At 33.4% G+C, this 24,176-nt stretch overlaps 1 protein-coding gene across 18 annotated transcripts in view; it reads left to right on the top strand.

The window, feature by feature from the left end:
* The window catches only part of C2CD5 (C2 calcium dependent domain containing 5), a 94,002-nt gene that overhangs the window by 36,055 nt on the left and 33,771 nt on the right, over positions 1 to 24,176 (top strand). For 10 of the 18 annotated variants that reach the window (XM_045811919.2, XM_045811918.2, XM_045811917.2 and 7 more), the window contains 4 exons: positions 5,112 to 5,220; positions 17,595 to 17,709; positions 20,531 to 20,626; positions 23,724 to 23,915. In XM_045811919.2, coding sequence (XP_045667875.1) covers positions 5,112 to 5,220; positions 17,595 to 17,709; positions 20,531 to 20,626; positions 23,724 to 23,915 — 512 coding nt within the window. Of the gene's footprint in view, positions 1 to 139; positions 173 to 5,111; positions 5,221 to 17,594; positions 17,710 to 20,530; positions 20,627 to 23,723; positions 23,916 to 24,176 lie in introns of all 18 variants that reach the window. The other 8 variants (XM_087855687.1, XM_045811915.2, XM_045811913.2 and 5 more) reach the window with 1 other exon arrangement.

Genomic DNA, 24,176 nt, shown 5'->3' with positions numbered 1-24,176 from the left:
TCTGTTAATACATCTCTTTTAATTATTATAAGTTTAATGTTTAGTTAACTATGTTAAATGGGAAAATATTAAATAGTCAAAATTTTTGGATGATTTTTCTCTTTTTATTTTTTTTTTTTGTATAAACTTCATTGCTAAGGGAGGATCGCCTCATAGGTTCTGTAGAAGGCGGGTATGTTTCTGAACATGTGTGAGAGCGTTTTTCTTGTATTAGTAGCTGTTCTAGTTTTAATCTTGATCATTTAAGTTTTATTTAAGCTTTAACAAATGTTGCCAGCTTTATTTCTTTTCATAATGCAATTTTAAAAAATTTATTAGCACTATGAGACTCATTTTTTTCCTACTTAACTAATACAGTGCATGAGTATTTATATGTTATGTCAGTTATTTTAAGTCACAGCTCCATAGTTTTCATTGTGTCTGATTTGGAAGTTTATAAGCATTTACAGAATTTTTCTTATACATGTTCCATTTTATACTAGCATAAAAAAAAAGATGAAACATAGTAAATCCCTATAAAAGAATGCATTCTATAAAAAAATGGTATTTCTTCTCTGGAGGTTAGCTTTTGAGAATAGTGTTTTCAGATTCTGTTACTACAAACAATCAGTTTACTTTTTTTACACTTTCTTTCCTGTGCAGAAAGTATTTGTATGCACCATTCGCCTTTTAGACAAGGTTGGGGGGAGCAGAGCTGAACTGAGCTAAGCTGAGTGATGAGACTCTGGGGCACACAGTTGTTTGCTTTATCCCTTGTCAGACAGCAGTTGCTCTTGAGCTACTTTCACACCTTGCCAGGCATAACAGCTACTGTCATGCAAAAGCCCACTTAAACATTGGGACCATTTATTAAAACCAAATACAGAAAGACACTGAAAACACAGAGAAAAGGGTCAGTGTGAAGGTATGCCTGTTCACTTACCATTTTTTAGGCCAGAATTCTCTTACCTCCTTCCCACTCCCAGTTTTACATTCTCTACAGAGTTCCTTACACTAGGAGTATTTCCTTGTAATTATCATTCTGGAATTCACAGAAACAGAAAAACTGATATGAGATATGAGATTTTTGCCTGTTTCTTGTGCCTGTGCCTTTATTACCTGTATTAAGAACTTTTGAAAACATCTAGCTTTAAAAGAAGAAAAATACTAATCAATAAAAATTGTTTTAGATTTAGTTGGATAAAATTTATGTTTTCAAATACACTTTTAAACATTCTTAAAGTTTTGGACACATTATCACATTGGGTATACATTACTAGATAATCTTTATGGAATTAATAGTAAAGATATGGGAGAACTATAGTTTTCATTTGCAACCTTGTAAAATCTGAGTTGGCGATATATTTATGTTACCTAACCCTGCAGTAGTTACTTGAGTTGATGAGACTACCTCTCTATCCTGGGCGCACAGTAAATAGAACAAGCATCATCTTTAGCTTTCCCATTCACCTGTGGTTGCCATTATGTCTTTGCTTTGGGAAAAAATTTGTACAGAAGTATGAAGAATTCTCCCCATATGTGTTCAGATGTGCATTAACTCTGCCAAGTTGAATACTAGATCAAGGTGAACATATGATATACTTAGTAGCATTTTTATATTCATTTTTAAAATAATCATTTCTACCCCTTGTCACCCTTCATAAATTGTAGGGCTTTATTTATTTATTTATTTATTTATTTATTTATTTATTTTTTGAGGAAAAGAGAACCTTTGTCCAGCATCTTTTATTTAATGGGTTTTTCAAGTAGCAGTTCTCAAAAATAAAAGTGTTATTTTTTTTCTTTCACAAAATCAGTGAAAAATAGGTTGGCATGATTTTGGTGATAGGTGTCAGATGATTAGGAGATAAGATGTAGAGATAAAAATTTGATTAGATTTAGGTTCCACCTTGAAGTATTGATGTAAAGCAAATAGATTTATTTTTCAAGATGATTCTTATTTCACTTGTAAGAAACTTTTCAGATGCTGGGATGTATATTTTTCTTCAATAAAGAAACCTAGTTGACTTGGTTTAACCTAGTATTTCCCAAATAAATTTTACGGTGGAGTCTTCCATGTGAAATACCTGTTAGTGAGGACCACACTTTGGAAACATTAGTATAAAGCCAACTCTTTTGATAATTATGATGCTTTTAATAGTGGGGTAAAATTATATAATAAATCATATTAGGAATATGGCACGGAGTTTTTTTATCTAGAAAGTTGACTCTTGTTTCTTGGGATAGCAAAAAGAATATTTGATTGAAAAAATAAACTATTTAAATGTATTCTAAGAAAAATTCCATTTAAATATTAAAAAATTACTCCCGTTGTGCCCCCAGATTTTCCAACTAGCCCATCTTTGGACACATGGTGTTAAATAGATATATGCTGCATGCACTTGGCTTATAGTCAAAACGTCAACAAATTCTTATCTAGTTGTACCACAAGGCAAGGCACTTTGAATATTAGGACTTTCCAGAGAAAATGTCTTCTGTGGTCCCTGAAATTCTCATCTAGGCATTGGAAACAGGTTGGGCTTGGCTGATCTTAAGGAAGCTGTTCTTTTCAATGGAAGAGAACCTATAAATTCATCAGGTATAATGATAGACTAGAGATTAAAAGCAACTCCTTGCCTCACCATTTTAATCAGAAATTTCAAGAAGCCAGTTGATAAGGTTTGTTGCTCACATAGAGTCTAGGCCCTCTTGACTCTCACGTTAGGGTATGGGAAAGATTATAAATTAGCATCGTTTTAAGATACTTTGTGGAGGTCTGGCACTCTGTAAGAACTTCATAGTAGTCACCCTGTGATGGGGGTGGAAACGAGAGGTATTTAACAGTCACTCGTGATGAGTGTGGAGATGAGAGGTATTTAGCAGTAGGAATCAGCCAGTTTTTCTGAGAGAGTTCTCTGAGGATATAGTTTTGGTTGAATAACCATGCCATTTTTATGTACTCCAGGTTAAATTTTGTGTGTTAAAGTAGGTGGCTGATTGGACATGTAGGACAGAGTTTAAGTTGGCAGAGTGGTCATCTACCTCTTTGGGCAGCTGTTCCCCTATTTTTTTGCTTATGACGACTAACTCTAGTATGATGCTTTCCCTCTTGTCCCTTTATCCCGTCTTCTGGAATTTGGGGAGAAGAGTCAGAATCTCAAGTAGAGAAATCATTTAGGTTAATTTTTATACCTACCTAGATTCTTATATGCAGATGTTTTCCAATATGTGAATTTACCTAACTTATTTTTCAGTTTCAGAAGGGAGTACAGCTTTCCACTTAGCTTATAAAAATTTTCAGTATCTCTTGTCCAGAATATTTAAAATGTTTAAGTATAAAGATTTAATGTGAAGTGCTTTTTTCTACTATGCTTCAGTATTTTGAGGAAATTTAAAAACCGTGTACTTAAAATTGAAAAAAAAAATCATAAAGACCTAACTTAGGTCTTAGAAATATTGGTCTATTTCTCATTTAAAACTTACATTTAAAAAATTCAGGTGGAACTAAGGAGGCATTTTGATTAAACATTTTATAATACCTGTAAGTGAAATTCCCCTCCTATCCTCTCCCTTTTTTCCTTTTGCCTATCAGCTGGGCCAAACCTATCCATTTCCACGGATTGGTTTTTACTTTTTTTTTTTTTTTTTTAATGTAGCCTAGGTTTTTCTTACCCTTGTTAATTTAAATATTACTTTTAAAGTCTAACTGAATTTATTTCTAAATTCTCTATATATTTTATTCTGTATCTTCATGGGTTATTGAAGTGTGCAGTACTGTTTGCCTTTGTGCTAAATGACTCCAAGTTGCTATGCTTTGTGAATTATGCTTTGGTGAGTTTGTATTCTCCATGCTTTGAGCAGCCAGTCAGTAATCTTGCTGCTTTTAATGTGCCTGCTTCTAGTAGTATTCTGTATGTCTTTATCTCTCAGCTTTTATTTGCTGCATTTAAACTGCTATGGTCCAGAAAAAAAGATACTGCTAGACTTTAAAATATGTTCCTAAAATTATATATTTATAGTTGCTGTATGGCATAGTATGGATATGATCTGTAGGGATTTTTTATGAATCAAGTACATAAATTTTAGTACTTGGAAGTGTAACAGTTCTTTTGACTGTTGAGAGCTCTGTTTTGCTTATTTTCCAGCTCTCAGTTATGTTCTGAATAGCTGAGGCTACTGGTAAGTGACTTCTGGTTAAGTGAGCTACATTAATCTTACAGCCAGATGAGGTAGATATTAAATTTTTCTTGCTTGCACATAACTTTATGTAATGTGAGAGGCCTCTATATTTGGAGAGCCACAGGAGCTCCCCTTTCTTCCTGGGGGCTATTTCAGTGAATTTCCTTTCTCTGTTTTCCCATTTCTCTCTTACCTCCAAATTGATGAGATTGATGCTCTTGACAGAGAAGGAGAGAATGAAACTTGGAAGAACTTGCGGAATTTTATTTCCTCCCTTGCTGTCATTTACATTCTTCTCCCTTTTCCTTAACATACATTTATGTACTTTAAATTTTCTCCAGCTGCCCTGGTGTTGATAGAGTAGATAATCTTACACAGTGATTCTCTACCCACTTCAGCTTGGTATTTGCCCTTCGCTTTTCCCTGAATCTCTTAACCCACACTGCTCATTCTCTCGTTCCTCCCTCAGTCCCACGTTCTTGTAGATCTCTTACACCAGGCCTTCAGAGTCTTTACCAGTAGCCTGGAATTGGGTGTGTGTATGTGAGGAGAATTCTGCCCCACTGAGAAGTAGACTCAGAGTAGAAGGGCAAGGGAATCCCCACATCTCACTGTGAATTTGCCTCAGAGTAGGAGATTGAGAGGAAGGAAAAGTGTTCAAATATCTTAAATCGAAACTCTGAGAACCTTTTTTTCTCATTGAGAATTGATAAAAAGAGTGTTTGGATTCTGTGTAGCATGATATATGTGGGAAAATGGATTAGGAACTCTAAACAGCTAAGAAAACATTTAATTACCAAGCACGTGTAATGTAGAACTGGTAGCCTTTTGTTAAGGGATAGGATTCATATCTCATAGTATGGATATAATCTGTGGGGATCAGGCTTTTTAACAAGCAAATTTTTTGTACTTTACACGTGGTCAGTTATATTTCTCCCCTTTCTTTCTACTAGGAATTTCCATTTTTTACCTTGACGGCATTTCCTCCTGGATTTCTTGTGCATGTTGGGGGTGTTGTTAGTGCGCGCTCTGTGAAGCTTTTGGATCGTATTCACAATCCTGGTATGTTCTTTAGAAGTTTGTTTTCAGTGTTTCATTTACTTAAACTGTGGTTATTAGAACTGATTTTTATAATTAAAAAAATTAAATCTAGCCGAAAAGAGAAATGAAAAAGAAAGTATAATGGTACATTGCTCTAAGTATTTGCCGTAATCCTAATTAAAAATAATCAGATAAGTAGAAGTATATTATGGTTAGCTTTTTATATAAAAGAAACAAATCTTGATTCATTTTTTTGGCCAAGGCATCACTTTGAAGGAATTCTTAGGTAACTATTCAGTCAGTTCTTTTCTTTGACCCAGGCAGATAACAAATTTTGTAATTTGACCATTTGTGGCCATTATCTTAAGATGTTAATTCTTTTCACTAGCAGTAACTCTTTGTAGATTATCTTAGTAATTTCCTTATTCCTAAAAGAAGTATTCCTTTGAAATGTAATCATGAACATTGTGCAGTGTCTAAGAATTTAAAAAAATAGTGCTGTCTGTGCATTCTTGGTTTCTTTTCTGAAGCTATTTGTTCTACATAAGTGAACAAGTAAGAATAGTAGCTCACTTCTTAAAAACAAGGGACATGATCATAAAAGAAAAAAGGCATCAAATCAATCTCAATTTCGGGCCCTTGGGTTAGGAATGCCTTGATGGTTTTTCTAAATCCAAAATAAGCATGGTAAGTGTGGTAGAAACTTTTCATATGGAGTGTGTTCTTGCATCTCTCATTGACTGGATTCCCAGTGATTTGCTCAAGTCACTTACTATTTTGATGATATATTAAAAAAACTGCAGTTATGTTAGTATTCTTATTTGGCATCGACACATACATATTTTTGACAGTTTTAAATTGTCACTTCCAATAACCTTGAGGCTGTACTGACAACTACAAAAAGAGTAAAATGCTTTGCAATTATTTTATGTAAAACATTACAGATAGTGATTTGGAGGATACAGAACATTACCATTCTTTTAAGTTAAAAAAAATTTAATCTGTGCCTTGTGGTTTGATGTCTTTTCAGTTAATAATTCCAGAGAAGCAGAATGGAATTTTTCCCAGAGCTTGAATGAGATTTCAGAAGAGAAATAGTAGCTAGGATTATTTAACTCTTAAAGCTGAACAAATAGATCTTTTAAGCATTAGTCTTCTATTTTTCTTCTCTGGTTTATTTTTTTTTTTTCTGCTGTTCCTTATTTTTTCTGCTCAATTTAAGATCTTTTCTTCATGTAGTATTTGTATATTCTGTAGTAATTAAAGGCGTATTTAGACTGATGCCAGTTTAATGTATTGAGACATTGGAGACTCTGCATTGAATTATTTGGAAAGTGCAAGGAAATACTGAGTTAATATACCTGACGTCAACTGCGTGACCCAAGTCTTGTTACCTGCGTTTCTTTGGACCATTGACTCAAATATTTTGATAGATGGTGCTCACTGATAAGCCCCCAAAATGGTTTTAGGAATATATTTAACTGTTGGTGATGTTTTCTGTTTACTGAAAACATTTTGATTTTATTGTTGCTTCCACGTACTCTGAGTAAGCTATAGAGTCTGGGAGATCAAACAAGGGTTACTTAAATAAGTTTTAAGTAGAGAGCTGTATTTAAAATCCCATTACTTTTTACAAAAAACTCTTTTTTAGGGTTTATCATACTTGCCAGTTTGTTCTAGGAGTGTGAGAAATGTAAGAATCCAGGCCCAGGGAAGACTACAGGAATCTTTTTTTACAGAATACATTTTGTATATTGTAACTATCAGCTTATCCATTCTCATTCTTTCCTCCTCTTTCAGAATTTTTTTTTTAATTCACATGTAGGAATTCTCAGTTACTAATGTACTTATTTCCCAAAAGATGATGGGCGTATGAATATAAATGCTTTTAATGATACATAAGTTATATTTTAATTTTGTTTTATCTTCAGTTAAATACAAATCAACTATATATTCTAATGGTTTCAATATTACATTATTTTGATATAAAAATCACATTCTTTGGGTTTTATATATGTATTATGCATTAAAAAAGGAAGATTTTCTTAAGAACATTTTATTGATGTTCTTAATGTTTCATAAATAATTATTTATGAAAAAGATTTAATTTGTTGAAAAAAGCTGAATGTTAAAAAAGCCCTCTAGATTAGCATCTACTATGATGATGATGTATTAATTTTATGACACTGAGTTACTCTGCTGAGAGAAACTTAAGATGGATTGAGATGCATGTGCTGTTAAAAGTGCTGTATTTGCACTCTCAAATGAATCTTGCAGCTATTTTTTGTCTAGTGAATATGGGAAATTTTCATTTTATACTGAGTGTAGAAGGAATAAAATCTTATTTTAAAACCACTGCCACCTGCTAACTATGGATTATTATTTTGGAGTTAGTTCTTTCAGAATTTTCTCCTTTGTTAAATATTAAGCAACAAGGAAAAGAATGGGGTGGTTTTAAAAATCAAGGTCATTATCTTAAATAACTAGACTTCAGTTAATGTTAGATTATGATAGCATGCTCCTTCTTCTCTATTTCTACTTCTTATTAACTCTGCTGTCTGTGTCTTTCCAGTTCCTGTCAAGTGGTATTGTCAATTGTGTTCTTGTTTGTAGTTTTTTTGTTTTTTTCCTACTATTCTGCACCAAAACTGATCTACTAATTTGCTGTTTTGAACTCAGCCTTTGTCGGAATTATGGGTAACACAAGATCTTACAAACTGCTAGACTGGAATAGTTTCAATTCAGGTATTTTGATGGTCATTCAGTACTACATATGCTGACAAAAATTATGGCAGCTCAGTGAAGTTTTTAGAAATGTTCTAGATTAAATAGGTTTAATGTCAATTCAGTTATACAGATACATTCTGCAGTACATGTTATTAACTCTTACAGTTTCCATGGAAATGCAAATATAAAAATGTGTTAACTAAAATGAATTAACCAAAACCATAGAAATACCATAAATTACAACTGGCTTTTGTTAGGTGATTAACTTTCAGAAACCTAAATTTAAATTATATTTATTACACTTTGGACAGTTTTTTCATATCAGGTAGATGACATCGGTGTTAGCTTTACAATTAAAGAAATGTTAATTTTTAAATATAAGTATTAAATGGCTAGTTTGATAAGCTTAAAGTATGTTTAAATGTTAATTTAGATTTGAATATAATATATTTAGTATTCTACAAATACTATAAAAGTGTAACTGTTACCATTTTTATTTATAATTCCAGAAGTGTTTCAAAATTTGGTAAGTAAGAGCAGATTTTGGGGGAATTAACAGCTTTCATAAACTCCCTTCTTTCCCCTTCCATGTGAGAATATAATTTTTCCTTTTAATTAATTATACATGTGGGTATAGTTTGTAGCTTTTAGAGAAACTAAACTAACTTTACAGCTGATGATGTGGTTTAGAGTCAAAGCCAATTTTTCTTTTTGATAAAAGCATATTCTTTTAATATAAATATGTAAATTTTTATGATATTTATTTTTGGAATTAAATAATAGAACCATTTTGATTCAGTATCAGAAGCTGGTATTTTCCTAAAGGATTTTGCCAGTTCTTTGTGTCAGAAAGTATAGATCTATTTATAGAAAAACAAAAACACTAAGAGGCTCAGCATTTTAGATAATATCCCATAATCTTTTCAATATTGTAAACTTTTTTTGTTCTTACGAGTCCAGGATGTAAGTTCTGATGTAAGTAATGCATGTTTGACTATGCAGTATCTCATGTTCATCATGCAGATTTACCTAAGTTCAGTCTAGTAAGCAATCTGATCAGGTCCAACCTTTGCAGATTTAGACTGACATCAATTGGTAAGTCTTCAGGGTAATTACCTCTATCTCCTATCAAAGTTTTTGCCCCCATGTTATCACATTGATTACAATTAAAATAATCATTTTTAATATAATGTGTTATACTAGGTTTTTAGTGAGAAAAATACCCTGCTGGAGTCATTTAATGAAAATAAGAATATATTTTTAAAATGTAGGCAGTTAGTGTATAGGAAATGAGAAAGCCTAATTATATAAGAAAAAGACATTGGGAATAGACTGATCATTAATAATTAAAGGAGTTTAAACATTGTCAGGGCAAAGATGTTTAGGGTGAAATGTGTGTTAGATGAAAGAACAGTCTTGGAAAGTAGAAAAGTAGTTAAATCTTATAGATATAATAATTTGTCCCCCATAAGCAGAACTGTGGAATTTGGCAAAGGGAAACATGGTTAAGGAAGCAGTATATCTTGCCATCATTTAAAATAAAGTCAGGTAGTGAGTATATGAAAAATAGGTTGATATAAGTTACAGAATATTACAAGAATATCAAAGATGACACTTTTCAGTTTAATGTTCTCATAGCTCTGTGCTTTTGACTGAGATATTAGAATCTTTATGCTAACAGTACATATTCAGAGATCAGGCTGATTTTGATATTAGATTAAGAAAAAGAATGTGATAATTCCGAAATATAAAAATTCTTAAATATTTGATAAATATATTCGAAACATTTATGTATCCCTCTCCATAATTAGGGAATAAGTCATTGCTGTCCTGTATTACCATAGAAAAACAAGAATTGGCCACGTCAGTAAGAAAAATTATTGTTGATATAATTTTATTGTTAATGTTAGCAGTTGTTCATCAATACTGTATTTCCCGGATTCTCTGACACCATTTATTATGTGAGGTATCACCAATTTAATAATAGCTTTCCAAGAGAAAAGAGAAAGAAACATTACCATATTAAATAGATTGATTAATTATTAGACATTTTTATTTCAGAAACATTAAAGTATGGAAAGATATAGGAACACATTTTTATCACACAATAGTATTTCATGAAATATGATCTATCATGCAAGCATTTATTAGAAATTATTTTGTGCCATACAGTTTGCTACATGATAGGTGTGTAAAGATGCCAGTCACCCTGTTTTCACAAAAGTCATATTCTGGGAGGTTAGAAAAATATGTTAATGGTTACTGTGTGGTGTGGTGTGGTGTGATAAAAGATACAGAATTAAAGAGGAAGGCGTGATTAACTGTGGCAGGGAAGTTTGGAGAGGTAATTCTTGAGTTCAGTTTGAAGGATATGTAAGAGATTCACATAGATTTTATATTTCAGACAGTGTATTTGGAGGCATATTGTTCCATCCTTTGAATGTAGTTCTGAAACTTTAGTTAGTGCATTGTAAAACAATACCCTAGCCATTACCTGTTCGATGATTTTTACATAGTTACTTCATACCTATTGTTTGCCATTGAATACAGAATGTCTTTGTTAGTTCAGCTTTTTATTGTGTGTGTTTCCCATTTTCTCCTGCTTTGCTGTCTTAGGTTGTGTTAACTACAGTGATAGAAAATATTTTTATAGAACAGGAAGAAGAAAACTCAATTATCTGAGAATTTATTTTAAAATTACAGTATTACCTTTTCTTATCTTGCTTCTTATGTTTCTGGCCTGGTAACAGACTTTGAGAAAGACAAGAAGAATCTTGCTGCTAGAAAGGAGGAAGCAGTATTTGCAGATCTTGTGTGTGACATGCCAGGAACGGGCTGCATAGGAATGACAGGGTATATCCCACGGTCACATTTCTATTAGATCGTTGATTATAGAATGGAGAATGGATTTAAAGGCAGCAAGCCTAGAGACAGGGTGGCCAGTTAGTTGACTGCAATACTCCTGCCCTGATAAGTGACCTAGGATTTGGTGTTGATAGGAGAGCTAAAGTTTATAGAGCACTTACTATGTGCCAGGCACTCTGCCAAGTGCTTTATGGTAGCATGTCATTTAATTCTCAAAACACAGCTCTGAGATAGGCATTTTTCCTATTTTGTGGATGAGCAAAATGAAACACAACAATTTTCCCAAAGTAAAGTAGAAAGTTGTTGAGCTACAATGTGAATCTAACTACTCTGGCTTCAGGGCTTACACTCTTAACATAAATTTAGGTAATATTTAAAATGTAAAATCAGCAAGACTTGGTAATTAGTAGAATGTGGCAGGTCAAACAGTCTCTTAGCGACTTTGAGCTGAGAGAAAGAGAGAAAGATGGATTACGATTGTCCCATGTAGCTACAAGTCTAAAATCCCAGTGAGCAGTTGAATCCTATCTTTTGGAAACCCAAGTATATTTGAAAATTAAGTTGTAAAAATATTTAAAGAGTAGATTTTAAAAGTCCTAGCTCATTGTTTCTTAAATGACTATGCTTTTTTTTTTTTTTCCTTTTCTTTATTCTGAGTTTACCACTGAAAGTATTTCTGGATAGCCTACGGATATAATTTTTAATTAAGAATTGTGTAGTCTCAGTGTAGTTGAGACAAACTTGTTATTCTTTTTTCATGTAGGATACATGTGAGCTCAGGTATTTTTTAGGACGTCAGTAGATATATAATGTGTTTTGAAAAAAATGCTAGTTTGAAATAGCTTCCAAACTTAGACAATATTTTTGAGAGTGAATGTTTTAAATACTGAGTTAGTAAAACAGCTTGTTTAAGACTAGATAACTTTTCTTTTGTGTTTGAGAATATTTTTAAAAGTTATATTTTATTATTTTAGTTGTAGATTTTAGAGTATAGCTTAAGATTTTCTCAGTCTTATAATAAATGAACCTTTGCTAGTGCTAAGGAAAGGTTTGCATTAGTCGTCTGAATTTAGAAAATGTTACTTTTTTGTTAGTCATCTGAATTATAGTTTAGAAAATTTACCTTACTTTGGGGTCAAAAATTAATAATTAAAACCCAAGAAAAATAAGTATAATTATTACTTTAAACATATTTTATTTTAACAAAATGAGTTAACTGATGTGTGAGGAAATATTTATAGAATACACATTTCAGTCTGATAATCTAAATTTTTTTCAGTTTTAAGTAAAAATCTTTCATTCAGTGGGTGTTTGTGGTGTGCCTACCATGTCTTGAGCAGGATGCTGGGGATTGGGAACATGATTGTTCAGCCAGGCAGACAACCTGTTTATACACCCAGTCTAGCTTATTTCTTATACTATTTTGCTGTGTGTGTGTGTGTAGTAGTAGTAGTAGTAGTAGTAGTAGTAGTAGTAGTAGTAATAGTAGTAGTTAAATGGAGAGAGGCTTTCTTGGAACTTGAATTCTACTGATGATCCCAGCAGTTATTTTTACTACATCTGAGAGGTACTCGGGAGCAGATGTGCAAAACTAAGCCTAAAGTAGTTAAGCAGCTTTTGGTTTTAAGAATTTTTTTTTTAAAGATTTTTTTTAATTTTATTTATTCGACAGAGATAGAGACAGCCAGCGAGAGAGGGAACACAAGCAGGGGGAGTGGGAGAGGAAGAAGCAGGCTCACAGCGGAAGGGCCTGATGTGGGGCTCGATCCTATAACGCCGGGATCACGCCCTGAGCCAAAGGCAGATGCTTAACCGCTGTGCTACCCAGGCGCCCCGGTTTTAAGAATTTTAATAAGGGTTTTAGGAAGTAGGTATATAGAGTTCAGGAGACCATGTATGATGTGTGAGCTTCTCTTTATATGTAATGCAACATATAAATGTAATAAATAATTTTCTGTCTATATATAATATAACTGGATATTGACTACTGTCCATTCTTTATTATCTGAAAAAAAGTCAGATATGTAATATCCTTAATTTTGAAATTTTACTCTTTATATATATCTAATATAACTGGATATTAATTACACTGTTATAGTGACATGTAAATGTAATATATAATTTTCTCTCTATATATAAAGAGGGAAATCTCACAGATAAGGAGTAATTATATATCTGACTAATTTTATAAATAGTGAAGACTCCATGGATTATATGTGAAGATAACATGGATTATATCCCAGCTACCATCCTAACATCTCAAATTACTGCAACTTGGTGTCTGCTTTGAATTTGCACATCATTTCCTCTATGATGGGACTGTTCTTCCTAGGTTGATACTGAATTCCCAGCTAGTTTGAGATTGTATACATGAACCTGAACTCTCTGATTTCTGTTTCATTAAGGGAAATTTATCTTCTTCAAAAAGTTGTTTTGTGTTGGAATAATACTTTAAGGTATTTAAGAATGTGGCTTTCTTATGATATCCATTGAGAAGATAATCATTGTATTAAAAATGTTTATTTGAGCCCACCTCACACTTGATCTCCTCTTGTTTATTTAAAAATTAGATTGAATAATTATCCGTTTCCTTTTTTTCTTTAAGTCAGATTAAAAGTTTCTCAAGGGCAGAATTATTCTCTTCCAGAGCTATGTAAAAATAGAATTAAATTGAACAGTTTGGGTAGTCAGTGTTTCTTAGTTGCAAGTGTGTGATTGCCTAAAATCTCAAAGGAATTCAGTTTTATAAAGGCATATTATGTTGAGCTGTTCACTTCTTTACTTTCTGAGATATAAGCATTTACTTTCATTTTAGGAATCTTTACCAGTTTCACCTGCATTTCAGAAATAAGATAAAATGTTAAAAAGATGGCAAGATATCAAGCTATGGCCATGCTCTAGAAAAGTGACAGTAGTAAAATGAATTAATTGTGATGCCAACCAAAGTGTGCAGACATTACCTCTAAAAGAAGCATCAGTGAGGTATTGACTTACAGCCCAGTTCAGGACTACAAATAAAAGGATATATTAAAAGATTTGTGGGGTGCCTGGCTGGCTCAGTCAATGGAGCATGTGACTGTTGATTTTGGGGTTGTGAGTTTGAGCCCCATGTTGGGTGTAGAGATTACTTAAAAATAAAATCTTTAAAAAAAAGAAAGATTTGTGATATTATCTATGAAGAGTTTTGACCCATAGGAGAAAGACATAATATAGTATGAAATATAATTTATATAATAAATAAATTTTAATATCTCCTAAAATGAGGTCTTTTTAGGATTATAAATAATTCTATAGATTATTAGGAGGAGCATGGTATTTAAAGTGAAGATATTGTTTTCTTGACGTCTCTGAAATGTTGATTAATTGCAACCTTCACATCTCAGCTGTATATCCTTCAAATAACTAAATTGTATCCAGTTTCATGAGTGGCACGTATAGTTGCCATAAATTTTTAAGCCAGACTCTGTTTTGCCTTTTATATAAGAGTATGGTAGATCCTCAGTTTTGACTTTTGGAGAGTGAATAAAACAATTCAAATTCAACTAGTGTGTTTCTTATAAGAATACAGTTAACAGTTTTTAAGCTTTAAAAATTCTATTATAGGATTAAATACCATGGTATTTGTGAATTTTCATTTATATAAATTAGGCTGAGTCATTACTACGTGAATATCCTCTGGCTCATCTCTGGCATAAATATAATATAGGCTTTGAAGATAAATTTAATTTTTTAAATATTAAATAAATTGATTATTTTTAATTTTATTTTAATTAAATAACCCCTAAATTTAGTAGCCAACAAATTCATCCTTTGGCTTCTTGCTTACAGTTGTAGATAATTATTGTTAATTCAATTCCTAGTTTGTGATGAAGTGCTCCCTACTGTATGCTTGCCTTGCTTTCACCTAGAATCTAGGGCCATTACTTTCTGTAACCATTTCAGTGAGCTGCCATAGTTTTCAGTCTGTACTGTCACCTGATCCAAGCATGCGCCAAAATATCCACTGTTTCTGGCTCCTGTCTGCTGAATCTGCTTTGCAAAACCCTTTGTTCTCTGAGCTTTTGCTTAAGCCAAAAACAAAATTTAACAAATTCTTTGGAGTGTGGACATACGCCATTTGCTTCCTTAGCTCCCATGTTATGTAACTCTTTAGCTTTTATTAAACTTGTAAATACTTTATTAAATACAACAATGGCATCCCCATGTGCAGTTGTGTGGCTCATGTGTCAAAATAAAGGCTGCTTGTGAACTTGTCAGAAGAATATGAATGCTCCACTTGCGCTGCATTCAGCTTTTTGTTTTGTTTATTATTTTTTTAAATCAGCCACTTATTCTTTCATAGTGTTTGGTTTAATTATCTGATTATTTTATGTGTTATATCAAGGTAAGTTCGATGTAAATAAACTTTGTATTCTATGTGGTTATATGTATTTCATAGTAATTATTATTACATACTTTTCCATTTAGACATGCTGGCCATTTCTAAATAAATATATCCTGAACTTAAAATAAGTAACTTCCTCCATTTTTTAAAATTAATTTAAAAAACAATGTTATGGATTACTTTCTGTAAAATTCAATTTAAAACAGAAAGGCTACCATGTATTACTTGTGGCACAGATGTAGGCAAATCCAATGTGAGAAAAATCCGTTTTTGTAAAAACATATTATACAGTTATTTGCTTTAGCAAATAATATTTTAAACTCCCAGAAAGGTTTAAAAAGTAAATAGCAGCTTCTACTAGTGTTTTTAAAGAAAAGTTAAACTTTATTTTACATAGTTTTTCAGGGAAAATAGTTGTTTTCTAAACTGAGATATATTTCTATTATTATTTATGATACCTGTTTTCAGAGAATCATAAATAATTTGATAGATTGAGCAACTGCTTGAATAAGTTTTTGTCTTATGATAAAAATTCTCTTATTAGGAAAGGAAGACATTAAACAGATGCCCAAATTGGTCTGGGAACATGTATGCCTAAAAAGAGAATGGATTTGAGAGTGTATTTGTGCTGTTAATGTCTCTATTTCAGAGGGAATATGAAGAAATTCTTTAACATAATAATGTATGTGCAAAATAGGGCTACCTAATTGCCTTACACATTTCTTAATTCATAATATTGATTGCTAATATCATATTGTAGTCTTTTCTATTTCTCTTCTTTATTTTATCTCATCCTTGGATCGTTTCCTCAGTTTCCTGGAGTCTGCATTTATTTTTTATTTTTATTTTATTTTATTTTTTTCTGAAGGAAAGTTTTAGTGTAGCTCTATCTTGGATCCAAAACTGTAATATAAGAACTGGCTGGCATCATTTGTAGCTCTGGCTTTTTTCTCATTTTTCCCTTTTGCTGATCTCCTCCCTGTGGAGGAAACAAAGTTACATCATAGGAATGTCAGCTATAATGAGACTTTTAACCTTTCTTTATTTTGCTGTCTTCAGTATTTTACTAGTGAGTATAATTCTACTTATTCTACTTACTTAAAAAAACATGTTTTGAAAACTGGATATGTACTGAAATTCAAAAAAGAAAGTTTTTGGATTGTTTGATTTTTAGTTTTAATAGTGTCTTTTATGTGGAAAATTTGCAATAAGAGGTTAGCATACTATTTAGAGTTAGATTAAGTTTTTTCTATCCCAAATTGTTCCCAAATGGAATTGGCCCCCCAAAAGAAACACATTAAGATATGCTCATTATAGACTGTTTCTGTTTTTAACATCTTTGCACATAAAATGTTACTATAATTTGCAGCTGCTGTTCACCAGTAGTTTGCAGCTAAATGCAAGTGATTAGGAAGTATGTGTGCCAGATGCTCCATTTATAATGCTCTATTACAAGCAATATTGGACTCCTCTGTGGTAATAAAATGCAATGCTGTGATTCTGAGGCATTTTCTTAATTACAGAACCATATATGAAGTTATAATGTACTAACTGAAAATTGTCCTTGTATACATTAACCAAATTATTTGTGTTAATCTTTAAATATATTTGCTTTCTTTATTTTAAATTGGCTAGTCCCTTCATTTCTTGTTACTTTGCATTAGGACCCACAAGGATGGCTACTTTAAAGTTCTTTAAAGCTTTCTCTTTTTTTTTTTTTTAAAGATTTTATTTATTTATTTGACAGAGATAGAGACAGCCAGTGAGAGAGGGAACACAGCCGGGGAGTGGGAGAGGAAGAAGCAGGCTCACAGCAGAGGAGCCTGATGTGGGGCTCGATCCCATAACGCCGGGATCACGCCCTGAGCTGAAGGCAGACGCTTAACCGCTGTGCCACCCAGGCGCCCCAAAGCTTTCTCTTTTTTAACACTGACAAACCTTTGCCTTGGAAAGAACCTAGAATATGGTGGGTTATAAAAAAATAGGTACCAGGAAATGAAATCAGAATTGAAATTAAATTTATGGATATGACTCAGAATATTCACTGAGCAAGGTGAGTGAGACACAGAATATCCTCTCAGTTTAGGATTAGAATCTGGAAACTCTGGGTCTACATTTTAAATCATATCTAATAAAATACATCCCTATAGAGGTCCCCTAAAGTAACAAAGCAAATAGAACTAGTTGGTTTATTTTCTTTCAATCAAGTTTAAAATGTTAAACTTTTTGGGAAGTAACATTAAATTAAAATGTTAAGAAGCATTTTGAGAAATAACATTTTAAACATGTGAAGTTGGTTTTAAAATCTGTTATAGACCAGTATGTCTTTGCCTTCCAGAGTATGTTTATTTTAAACATTTCTTTATCATATAGACAATGTGCTATTGAGTAGTGAACAGATTTAAAATTTATTTTTCAGATGAACCAGAAACTCGAGATGCGTGGTGGGCAGAAATCAGACAAGAAATAAAATCACATGCTAAAGCATTAGGCTGTCATGCTGTAGTGGGCTACAGTGAATCAACTAGCATCTGGTAAATGATAATAACTTGATTTTCTAGATGCTGTAATTTACAGATTGTCATCTGAAAGGGTAAAAGGTTTATGCAAGTATAGAGAAAAGAATTGTGGCATGATCTAGGAGCATGGGCTTAGGAGTACATCAGACCAAGGTCCACGCGCCACTTTTGCCACTTAATTGCTGTGAAACTTTGGGAAAGTAACTACTCCTCTGAGCCTCAATTTATAAGTTGAAATGGATATAAGGGCCACCTATCAATTAAGGTTATTGAAGAACTAAATGAGAATTGATACTGGCACATAGCACATATTAATTTTAGGCCTACTGTACTCCACTTTGTGACCCTGCTAACTCCTTCCTCTGGCATATTGGGACCCTTGATCTGTTGTAAATGAACTGCCATTTTTCTTTGAAGTTCGTCTGTAAACTCTTTCTGCCTTCTTTTACTAATTCGTAATGTAATTTTCTCATGCCAACACATCATCCTTCCTAGCTCTGCCGAGTTAGGAAGGGACTTCCGTACTCTTACTCTCAATTCCTTTTTCTCCTACCTTTCGTTAGAACAACCTTTCTTACTTTAGAGTCCTTGCTAGTTCCACAGTTCATACTTTTCTACCTCTAAAACATTCTTCCACCTTTCTTAATTCTCTGCTGTTTCCACCAGTTGAACATGATTACCCTCCTTCTAACAGCTTGACCTTGTGCTTTCTCATTCTTAAGTCCTCCTCTGTCCTCACTTTCAACCACCTTTTGGACTTCATTATTGCTCAAAATGTTTCCCTTTAAAAATGTGAAACTATAAAATTTCGCTCTTGGATCACAGCTTAATATTTTCTTCCCACCCATCTCATTTGTCCATTTACACCTGGTTTGTTTTGATCTTACCTTAACCAAGACTTTGCCTAGTTCCTTACTCAGGTGCTGATTTAACTTGCTGACTGCCATTGATGAACCCTATTTTCAACCCATCGAAAAGTTTATAACAGATATCATCTAGAAGCTGTTTGACCTTCTGCTGTCTTATATTTCCACCTGTTCTTGGCTAATTCTTACTGTCCGGTGTTACATGGGTAATTCTCTTGTGCATATGGTAGTCATTATTGTTAGAGAAAAATGGTTAGACTCCAGTAAATGTGGACATTACAGAGCCATGCTGTTTCATCTTCTGAGGGCCCTTTTCTTTTGCTGACCATGTATGATATTCTTGTGCCTTTCTGTCCCTAGTGTAGCTGTTCTACTCGTGTTAAACTAATAATTTGTTATGCTTATCCTGCCTTACTTTCCAGTAGACAGTCTTGGCTCATTCATAGTTTTAGTGTCATATGCTTTCAGGTCCTAGGGTTATGGTTTTAAAAGTTGTAGTGTTTTTTTTTTTTTCCCCTAAGATTTTATTTATTTACTTAGAGCAGAGGGAGGGGCAGAGGTAGAGAGAGAATCCCAAGCAGACTCTGCGCTGAGCACCGAGCCTGACTCAGGGCTCAGTCCCACGACCCAGAGATCATGACCTGAGCTGAATTCAAGAGTTGGACGCTTAACCACCTGAGCCACCCAGGTGCCCTTAAAAGACATAGTTTTTGCCAGGGGGATAATGAGAAGTACAACACATTTTATGATAGAGATATCCCAGGATGCTGTGGGATCCAGAGGGTTGGAGTTTAGAAATAAGATTGGAAGAAAGTGTTAATGAAGTAACTGAAACTTAAGCTAAATCTCAGGGGATGAGTGTGAATTATGTAAATGAAGAGAGGCGGCATGAGGGGAGTGTTCAAGCCCAGAAGAACAGCACACAGGGAAGGCAGAGGTGTGGATTCGGTGTGGCGGGGGACAGGTCGCAGATAGATGCAGGGGTACAGAAATGAGTCCGTTTACTTAGAAGTTTGAATTCATCTGATTCAAGCTCCTTTTTTCCCTCTGGACCTCAAAAAAAGTCTTTGTATTTAAATCCTATGTACTAATTTTTTTTTCTGTTCTAATCCATCCTATTTACTATTACTGGATTAACTCTCTGAAATGTACTTCTGCTCTCATAGCACCCTGTTATTTAATTCAGTACCCTCAGTGGCTCCATATTATTCCTTGACATTTCTCAGTGCCCACTTGAACATTTTGAGCCTGGGCTCTCTCTACTCAATTGCTGATCAAGTGACCATTTCTTTCATGTCCTTTTAGGCTTCTGGTCCATTTATACTTCGTTTCCATCATTTTGTCCCTGGACTGCTACTTTTCTCATTTGCTATGGGTGATCTCATTCAATAATTCTATTGATTATTTAAAATTATGTGATATGTAATAAAGAATTCTTTCGAAAATCACTTTTTATCATACATATAATGATGTACTTTAAGCTCCATTTAGTGTTGGGTATTGTTTCAGATACCTTTTGCTATTAAGTTTAAGCTGCAGCAATACTGATATTGATCATTACATATTAGGCTTTTAAAGTAATTTTAATAAACTTTAATATGCATTTAAAGAGTGCTTTAATACAGTTTTATAGATTATTGCTGAATTCAGCAATATACTTGTTACTACTTTTATTTTGAAACATTCCAGTATTTATCAGTTTATATTTTAAAGGAATTTATTTGTCATTAATATTATACTTTATCTTTTACACTTTTAAACTAATAACTCTGGCCCTTTTCATCTTAATAATTATTTCTATTTTTTATCCTAGGATAGGAGGATAGGAGATAATCCTATGATATTATTAATATTTAGTAGAGTCTAACTTGAGTTTAAATTGTCATCCTTATAGTCACTTTGATATTTAACATTTTCCAAAGCTAGGTTGCCTGAAGATATTAACTATTTTATATTTTTTTCTTTTATAGTGAAGAGGTCTGTATTTTATCTGCATCCGGCACGGCAGCTGTACTCAACCCTAGATTTCTGCAGGATGGCACCGTGGAGGGCTGTTTGGAACAGAGGTTGTCATGGCAGCCTGGCTTATTTTCTATAAGGGCAAAGAAGGGAGAAGTTGACTTTTAACTTTAGAGCCAGGATAGTTCTGTATGAGGGTGGGTTACAGTGGTACAATGTAGAAATCAGGACCAGGCACTTTACTGCTTTTTACCTAACCTGTAGCAACAGAGAAGTATTGAGTTCTGTACTACCGTGACATGCCTTATTATAATTTTCCTAGTATCTTTTTTTTTTTTAAGATTTTATTTATTTATTTGACAGAGGGAGACAGCCAGCGAGAGAGGGAACACAAGCAGGGGGAGTGGGAGAGGAAGAAGCAGGCTTCCAGCAGAGAAGCCTGATGTGGGGCTCGATCCTAGAACCCTGGGATCACGCCCTGAGCCAAAGGCAGACGCTTAACGACTATGCCACCCAGACGCCCCCCTTGTATCTTGATAAATTACGTGTGTGACTATCAATCAAAGAATTTCAAATATATATTTTTTTGTTTGTTACAGTATAGAAATTAATTTTTATTTTTTTCCTTCACTTTGTCTTACCTCTGAAACAGAAAAAGGTCATGAAACAATTTGCATAAAGAAAACTTATAATTTATAAGCAATCTATATTGTACCAAAATTATATATAAAATTTCCTGGGAAGTGAAGTATAACTTTAATGTTTGTAAAAGAGAAAGTAAAAGTGAAATTATTACATAAAATGAGATTACTTTTTAGTTTATTTATTCATCCCTTAATCTGTTGGCTTCCATAAATGTCAAAAATGCTTTCCATAAACAGATGAAATTATCAAATATACATACAGAAAACTATTAGTTTGGTGCCAGAGTATACCTGGATAATACAAATTTTAATTACCTCTTACTCCACTGTATGCATATTTGTATTTTTTTTAGTATAAATTCTCAAGTCTCTATACAACAAAAATATTCTAGGTCAGAAAGGCAAACAGAGGGGCGCCTGGGTGGCACAGCGGTTAAGCGTCTGCCTTCGGCTCAGGGCGTGATCCCGGCGTTGTGGGATCGGGCCCCACATCAGGCTCCTCCGCTATGAGCCTGCTTCTTCCTCTCCCACTCCCCCTGCTTGTGTTCCCTCTCTCACTGGCTGTCTCTATCTCTGTCGAATAAATAAATAAAATCTTTAAAAAAAAAAAAAAAAAGAAAGGCAAACAGAAGACCTTGGTCAGTTTCTTCTTTAGCTTGTATTAAAAATGGATTTTGACCGTAGTATATTATAGAGCATTGAAAGTCATCATAAATAGGAAAATAGGGGTGTGGGACATTTCGAAGTATAGTAAAAATCAGAGTGTTCTGTTGAGAAAACTGCAGGCCGGTGAGTTGTTCCAGTGCTGCAACATAGTTCTGACACATGTCAGTTCATTTCATTCTTGAGTGGATAGAAGCCTGATTTAACAAATGACCTTTCCCATGCAGCTTGATTATTTTGGCATTGTGGCTTGGATGGATACAGTGAATTCTCTTATATGGCAGTCTAGCACAACAGATACCAACCCTATCTGTAAAAGAGGAAAATGGCTTTTTTTTTTCTTGCTATAAAATTATTTCTGCTTACTAGAGAAAATTTAAAAAATATAGGAGAGTGCAAGGAAGAAGGCACTCCCCATGATCTCAGTACTTAGAAACAATCCCTTTTGTATATTTCGTATTTCAAATGCTTTCTTAAATTTAAATTCTTCTATTTTTATGCCTGTGATATTACATCACTTAAGTTCAAATTTCTTTGAGGTGTTTAGTTAAAAATTGCCAAAGTTTTCATCCTTTTATGCCCCTTTGCAACATATAGGCTTTGGTTCAAACAACCTGACATTAGAGTCTGAGGTCAGCTACTTAGTATTTAGTGTGACTGAACAAGTGACTTAGTGTCTCAGGTTAGTTTCAGGCCAAGAAGAACTAGTTTTTGTTACTGTTCACTGCATATTATATTGCAGGGGGTGTGTTTAGCTATGTTTCTTGCTTAATCTCAAAGAAAACGAGCCTTTCTGGGTAGATATTATTCTCGTTTTCTAGAGGAGGCTCTGAGAGCTTAAATGACTGTGCAAGGTCATACATACAACCCCACTTAGAATCTGTTTGATTTCCCTGTTACTTCTAATATACCAGAATGCCATCTCAACAATAAAAGAATAATATCTGGGAGTGATTTTAGAAGGTTATTGTGGATATTCAGTGAAATAATGTGTACACGAAATTTACAGGAAGCCTGACTTGTAGTAGATATCGTAAGAGTTTCCTTTTTTCTTTTTAATTTGCCCACTTGCCAGGTTTCAACTTCTAACAGGTTGCTTTAGCTTGAAGTAAGTTGAGAACCCACATCTTTCCAGAACCCTAGAAGGTGTGGCTGTGTGGAGTTCTCCATGGAGCTTCCTTCTCCTTCCATTTCTGTTGTTCCCCTAATTTCCTCAGATTTGATGAGTGAAAAAAATACTTAATCATTCTGAAATGAATTAATAAACAACATTATTACAACAAACAGTATATAATGATTGGGAAGGTTGTGTGTTGTCATTTGTGGTTTATATATGATATATGTGTTGTTTGTGAAACAGGTGTTATGGTTTCTCAAATCTTAAAGCAGTCATTGGAAATTAGAAACATTAGCTTATGCCTATTTTTGACTTTTTCAATTTTTAAATAGGTTTGTTTTTGATCATAATTTTTTGTTGTTGTTTCAAATTGTTAGGTTGTCTGGTTAAAGAAGTTTTTTTTCCTTGGAAATTTTTTTGTGACTATATTTGAGTTATATTTGTCAGACAGTAGTAAAATATCACCTGTATCTAACCATCTCTTTTTATGTTGTATCACAAAGAACAAGCTTTGGGATAATAGTGGTTTTTGTCAAACATACGAATTGATGCAATTCAGTGGCTCCTTGTGTAAGTCTTTTCTCGCATATGAAAGTGTATGGTTCTGATTTCATGGTCATTTTTAATTCTTAGTAGTCATAGTGGTACTCTCATAACCTACTGTGGTAGAAGTTGTGGTGTAGTTTATACATAATACTGAATATGAAAAATGTGTGTTTGAAAAAAATGCTTAGAATTTTAAAGAATGCTTTGTTTTTTTTCCTTGATGTATTCATATAGGCTAGAAGAAAATTTGCCTGCAGGCTGTGGATTTTGCCACATACCATATGATGAACTGAATATGCCATTTCCAGCTCATCTCACATACTGCTATAACTGCAGGAAACAAAAAGTTCCTGATGTTCTCTTTACAACTATAGACCTCCCAATAGATGCAACAGTTATTGGAAAAGGTTGTCTTATTCAAGCAAGGTATATTCGTGCAAATAGTATTTGGGGTCCTTGAAAGAGTTCTGGGGTATGAAGTCAAATAGACCTGTTTCAAATGTCAGCTGTACTGTTTCGTACCTGTGTGATCCTGGGCAGGCTGGGCAGTGCTATCCGAATCTTGTATTTAATCACATAGAAAATTGGGAGGAAGAGTACACTCTTTATGAAACTCAAATGAGTTCATATGCAAAAGCAGTTTTAAACATTTAAATTCTGTACAGATGTTTATTATTATGAGGATTA

The sequence above is a fragment of the Ursus americanus genome, chromosome 25 (assembly GCF_024610735.1).
Source record: "Ursus americanus isolate L20-20 chromosome 25, mUrsAme1.1.p, whole genome shotgun sequence".
NCBI classification, from domain to species: Eukaryota; Metazoa; Chordata; class Mammalia; order Carnivora; family Ursidae; genus Ursus; species Ursus americanus.
Note: the sequence above shows the minus strand (reverse complement) of the source record. Positions and strands in the feature narration are given on the sequence as shown.